The sequence below is a fragment of the Chaetura pelagica genome, unplaced genomic scaffold (genome assembly GCF_000747805.2).
Source record: "Chaetura pelagica isolate M959 unplaced genomic scaffold, ChaPel_1.0 scaffold530, whole genome shotgun sequence".
Classification (NCBI taxonomy): Eukaryota; Metazoa; Chordata; class Aves; order Apodiformes; family Apodidae; genus Chaetura; species Chaetura pelagica.
In genome coordinates, this window is record NW_009951793.1 from 906,248 (window position 1) to 912,247 (window position 6,000).

The 6,000-nt window shown below is 48.1% G+C and overlaps 1 protein-coding gene across 1 annotated transcript in view; it reads left to right on the forward strand.

The window, feature by feature from the left end:
• CACNA1I (calcium channel, voltage-dependent, T type, alpha 1I subunit) overlaps positions 1–2,518 on the forward strand; it is a gene marked incomplete at its 3' end in the record, with an annotated part of 168,391 nt that extends 165,873 nt beyond the window's left edge. Inside the window, exons 33-35 of the mRNA XM_010006851.1 lie at positions 805–921; positions 1,282–1,450; positions 2,322–2,518. Coding sequence (XP_010005153.1) covers positions 805–921; positions 1,282–1,450; positions 2,322–2,518 — 483 coding nt within the window. The remainder of the gene's footprint in view (positions 1–804; positions 922–1,281; positions 1,451–2,321) is intronic.
• Between the last annotated feature and the right edge of the window lie 3,482 nt (positions 2,519–6,000).

Below are 6,000 nucleotides of genomic sequence, written 5' to 3' on the forward strand. Positions count from 1 at the left end.
AGAGGGGAGTTGAAAGCCTGGATGAAAGAGAATGGTAGAGGGGCATATGGGGTACGTAACAGGCCAAAAGATGAAGTAAGGTCAGGCATGGGACTGGAGTGGAGCTGAGGCTCAAGGATGGGAAAGATTAAGTGGTCAGACTTGGTTTCAGAAAGCAAGAGAGCACAAGTATGGGTGGGTGGTAGGAGTGAGTTTAGGGATGGAAAGCAGGATGGGAGGTGGTGTTATCTGAGGTTATGGGTAGGTTACAGGTGAGGAGAGAAGGAAGACCCAGGGAAGCTGAAAGGAAACAGGGTTTCAGTGATTAAGGTAAGAGAAAATAAAAAGCATGATACTGGCATGGACTGCAAGAGGCATGATTATCTCTGGAATGAAAGCACCTTCCCATTTAAACAAGGCTGCCTGTGGCACCTTCAGAGAGAGGAGTCCACTCCTCATCCCTCAGTAGAGCAAACTGCCTTGTCACTGGCCTGAGAGAGCCCTCTCCTCATCTGCCTTTACTTGCAGGGCCTTGTGCCAGCCCTATTGCTGGGACAGATTCAGGACTCCTTCTTCCAGTTCTGGCACTAGAGGAGCATGGACTGGCAGTGGGCTGCTTGCAGAACTGTGTGTTCAACCTCTCTTAAAAAGTGGATTCTCCTGTCCGGCCCAGGTCTGGGTTAGGCAGTACCTGATGTATCCAAGTAATATAATCTAAAATTGATCTCAGGTCTACAGGCTCTCACTTATCCACCATAAACAGTGTGACTGCTTGAAATGTGGGCAACAGGCATGACCAGTGACAGTTCCTTTCCTTTCCTGCAGGTCCAGCTGGCTGAAATGGAAGCATTATCCCTCAACTCAGACAAGTCCTCTTCCATCCTTCTAGGAGATGAGTCAGACAATCGCAGCACTTCTCAGCTGAGTCCTGAGGAGATCAAGGTTAGCCTCAGGTGGTCATGGGCATGTTGCTGAATTTCTGTCCATGCTCATTTATTCATCCATGTGTTTCTGGCAAGGAAGGTAAATTCTGGTCACTTTTTAAGAACTTCTCCATAGAAACATATATTGGACAATTATTTGGGAAGGAAAAAAAGATACATGTTTTTGAAAGTTCTCTTAATTGCTGTCATTAACTTCCTCTGAATGAGCCTAAATTCAGGGGATTTGGGCTGGAAACCTAGCATCTCTTAGCTAGCTTGAAGGTATTCTCAGAATTAGCCCTTCTTGAGGCTTTGAAAAGCCTGCTCTGTCATCTGCCATTAAATTTCACAAGGCTTTGTCCTCATTTATTTTTTCCAGAAGGATGGCCAGGACAGCCCTGACTCCAATGGGGTAGGAGATCTGGAGGAATGCCTGCTCCCAGTATCCAGTGCAGATGGCTCTACAAACCCAGACAGTTACCTGTGTGAAATGGAGAAAACTCCTTTTAACTCAGTCCAGTCTTGGCTAAAGCATGAAAGTACCAAAGGTGAGCATGGCTCTCATCATTCTCCAAGTCTGCTGGAAGTATGGGTTGGTTCAGCTTATCTGCTTTTCCCTGCCTCCTTGCTGCCAGGAATGAATTTAATCTGACTTGGGATTACAATAGTAAAGAATTATCTTTCAGTTTTCCAGTCTTCAGGAATGGGGTGAGGAGCAGCTCCTTCTTTTGCTGCTAGAACTTACAACCTCCTCAGACTTGCCTAAGTGAAGTAGCATCAGAGAGCTGATTCCTGTCCACAGCTGTGCACCCATGCACAGTCAGAAAAGAGTGAGGACAGAGTGCCCTAACAAGCCATCTGGATGAACTGTGTTCACTTGGCATGGTATAACATTGCTGCCCCCTGAGACTAGGCTCCCCAGGTACAGGTTCAGAACAAAATAATACATGTCTGCCCTTGCTGGAAGTGCTCCAGTTCTTCTCTTGAGCACACTCTGGCCTACTGTGGATCCCCAGGTTTCCCAAACTACCAGTTTATTTATCTCCTTTCATCCCTTGCCTTGCAGGATCTGGGATGAAAGTACTCTGGCAGTGATATGTAGTTGAATCAAGCCTTGTGGCTCAGCATTTGTCTATGAGAGCAGGAACGGGAGAGGCAAGCTGGGCTGCTGCTTTATGACTCTGAGCTGTGTTAGATCTTCCAGGTGTGATGAAGGTTTTGGTCCTTGCATAGAAAGTAGGACCCATGGTGTGAGTGCTAGACTGAGTCTTCCTGGCCAGGAGTGTTACTAAATATTCTCTGTACACTGGACTTGCAGGACCCTCAGAGTGACAGCAGCAAAGGCATCAAATCAGAGGAGTCCTCAACTTTATTTTTCTTTTCTGTTCTCTCCCCCCACTTCTTCTGGTGCTTTGTCAGTTCCTCCCAGCCCTTTCTCTCCAGGAGCATCTTGCCCTCTGTTACCTGTGCCAGCAGAATTTTTCCACCCAGCCATCTCCACCACCCAGACAGGACCTGAAAAAGTCTCATGTCCACACAACCTTCCCAAGATCTCTCTGCAAGGCTCATGGGCATCACTGAGGTCTCCAAACGTGAACTGTTCACTTATTCATCAGGTGAGGACCTCTGCTTTCCTCTGCTAAGAAACCTTGATCTTCACATCACACCCAAACAGAAGGGGCTGAACGAGGAGGAAGGAGACAGGCAGCTGTGGTCACGGCCTGGGTGACCTGGATCGGACCTGTTGGAGGAGCACAGTGGACTGCAAAGTGCAGGAGGGTTGGGAAGGAGGGAGAAGGTTCTACAGCAAAGGGATGTTATATAGCTCTCACACCCTGAAATCATATATTCTTCTGCTTTGAATCAAAAAATAGTTTGACACCTGCAGTTAGCCTCATGTGAGAGTGAAATCACATCACCTTTTAGCTCGCTCCCAGGTCCCCTGTGCCAAGCAAGCTGGAGACACCTGCATGCACAGCAGCCACAGTGTGAGCTGGGGAGATGGCACTGCACAGCCTCCTGGGCTCTACTTAGCACCATGACACTGGATCACACACCTGCTTGGTGGGAACAGGCTTCTTCCCACCTACCTCCTCCACAGGCCTTCATGCTACATCCACACACCACATCTCTGAGCTTGCTGTTTTTCCCAGCCCCCTTAGCTCTTACTTCTCAGAAAGGTGCTATCTTTTTCTGAAAAGGCAGCTGTTTCTCACTATTGAAAGAGAAGAATAAAAGTGTTGAGGGAAGACCAAGTGTCTCTGAAGAACAAAGCAGGTAGAGAGGCAAAAGTCCAGTAGAGATCCCTGTTATTGTTCTTGGAAGATACTCCATGAACAATTCCTGTTTGAGGAGCATAGGGAGACTATTGCAGACAAACTAAAAAAAAATAAATAAATTCCTATGTTATCCATTTTTAGCTGACAAGCACTGTTGGCACAGTACAAATGGGTATAAATTCACAAGAGATACATTTAGCCTCAAGCTGAGGCCACCGAGTTGTTGCAGTGTTGAAACTTATAAGTTCACACACAAAGAGAAAAAGCTTTGGAGTTGCATGCCACTGGGGCAAAGCACTAAGCTGTTCTAAAAGAGAAACTGGTAAAATTCTGATTATGTGATGCAGAGTCTATTGAATAGCTATGGTTCAGGAGACTGCTTCCAGTCCCACATCCATCATTCCCAGTGTTGTGTCCCAGTGATGATCTCCTAGCACAGACCAATTTCCCAGGAACAACTGAAATGCAGCTTAACTAACTGAGCACTAATACAAGGAAATTAAGGCTGCTTCCCCTTCCACCAGGAAGGGGCACCCACCTTTCTGCCCTAAATACCTGCCATCATTGCCACTAGCACTGCTCAGAAGAGCCATAATGACTCTTTTATCTCCCTAGACATTGCTGATTTTTCAATTAGAGGAGGTTTATGTATGGAAGTCTCCTAATTTGTCCCTTAGGGGTCAGTATTGGGACCAGTGCTGTTTAAACATCTTTGTGGGAGATATGGACAGAGAAACTGAATGTATCCTCAGCAAGTTGGCTGGTGATACCAAGCTGTGTGGTGTGGTTGACACCCTAGAGGGAAGGGATGCCATCCAGGGACCTTGACAGGCTGGAGAGGTGGACTAGTGCTAACTTCATGAAGTTCAACAAGGCCAAGTGCAAGGTCCTGCACCTGGGTCGGCACAACTCCAGACACAAATACAGGCTGGGCAGAGAATGGCTGGAGAACAGGCCCAAGGAAGAGGACTTGAGGGTGGTAGTTGATGAGAAGCTCAACATGAGCCGCCAGTGTGTGCTGGAGCCCAGAGAGCAACTGCATCCTGGGCTGCATCAAAAGAAGTGTGGCCAGCAGGGCCAGGGAGGTGATTCTGCCCCTCTGCTCTGCTCTGGTGAGATCCCACCTGAAATACTGTGTCCAGTTCTGATGCCCTCAGCACAAGAAAGATATAGACCTGTTGGAGGGGGTCCAGAGAATGGCCACCAAGATTATCAAAGGCCTGGAGCAGCTCTGCTATGAAGACAGGCTGAGAGAGTTTGGGCTGTTCAGCCTAGAGAAGAGAAGGCCCTGGGGAGACCTTATAGCACCTTCCAGTACTTGAAAGGGGCCTACAGGAAAGGTGGGGAGGGGCTTTTCATCAGAAAAGGTAGTGATAGGTCAAGGAGTAATGGTTTTAAACTGAGAGAGGGGAGATTTAGGTTAGATATTAGGAAGAAATTCTTCACTCTAAGGGTGGTGAGGGACCGGAATGGGTTGCCGAAGGTGGTTGTTGATGCCCCATCCCTGGAGGTTTTTAAGGCCAGGTTGGACGAGGTTTTGTGCAACCGGGTCTAGTGGTAAGGGTCCCTGCTCAAGGCAGGGGGGTTGGAACTTGATGATCTTTAAGATCCCTTCCAATCTTAATGATTCTATTATTCTATGATTCCTGGCCAGCTGACGGTTTTGATGTGTCTGCAGCCTGTGTGGCAGGTTTGCAGGGAACCTGCGAGTGAGGACCCACAGGGAATCCTGGCTCAGTTGCCTCCTGGACCACCAGGGGGTAGGGACAGCCCAGCAGTGGGAAGTGCGGGACTTACAGATGCAGCAGTGTTCCCTTTGGTGGAGAATTTCATAGGGAAAGGGAAGCTTCATCCTGGAACAGAATGAAATCAAACCTCAAAATGCTGAGACCTTTTGTCTTCCCCCAGAAGTTCTTTACTATGAAGGTGGTGAAGCAATGGAACAGGTTGTCCAGAGAGGTGGTGGAGGCCCCAACCCTGGAGACATTCAAGATCAGGCTTGACAAGGCTCTGAGCAACCTGATCGAGTCAAAAGGTCCCTAAGCACTGCAGGGGGAGATGAACTAAATGACCTTTAAAGGTGCCTTCCAATCCCACACATCCTATGATTCTATGAGAAGGAAGTCCCTTGGGCAAGCTGCATGGCTGGTGCTTTGTGACATTGCTCAGGTGGTTTATTATTCTTTACTATTATCCTTACCCCACACTTGGCACCGAATATTCTGTTGTTGTATAATGCTCAGTGTGAATCACAAACCAGATAACACATGGGGTAAGGAACAGATATATAAAGTTATATACAGATATATACAAAACCAATCTAGATTGCAGGAATAGGTGGGTGAGAGTCCCTTGTGGCAGGGCCACCTCAGGGGAGGGGTCCATGGGTCCTCACAGCACCCGATGAAGTTGGATTCTGCAGAGCACATGGCTAGTTGAAGGAAAAGACAGGAGCCTCTAAGCAGCACCAGAAACAAGGAAAAAAGGTGTAGGAAAAAGGGCCTGAGCTTCCAGTTCTCCTGGCTTTTATGGGATATGGCAGGAAGTGGGATGGAATACTGATCCCTCTCTGTTCTGACCCTCCCAGGGCCCTTGGTGTCCTTGAAGACCCTCTCTAGTTCCTCTTACAGGTGTCAACAATTTGCCCAGTCCACTCAAACCATAGCATTGCCCTTCCCAGCAGAAGAGAGAGAGGAACGGGAGTTTTCCCCATTTTTTCTGTAATCATGGCTAATTGTGTTTTTGTTTGCCCACCCCTCCTCCCCAGGCCCCTGAGAGCGACACCTCCCTGGACAGCCGGAGCAGCAGCTCCTCGGGCA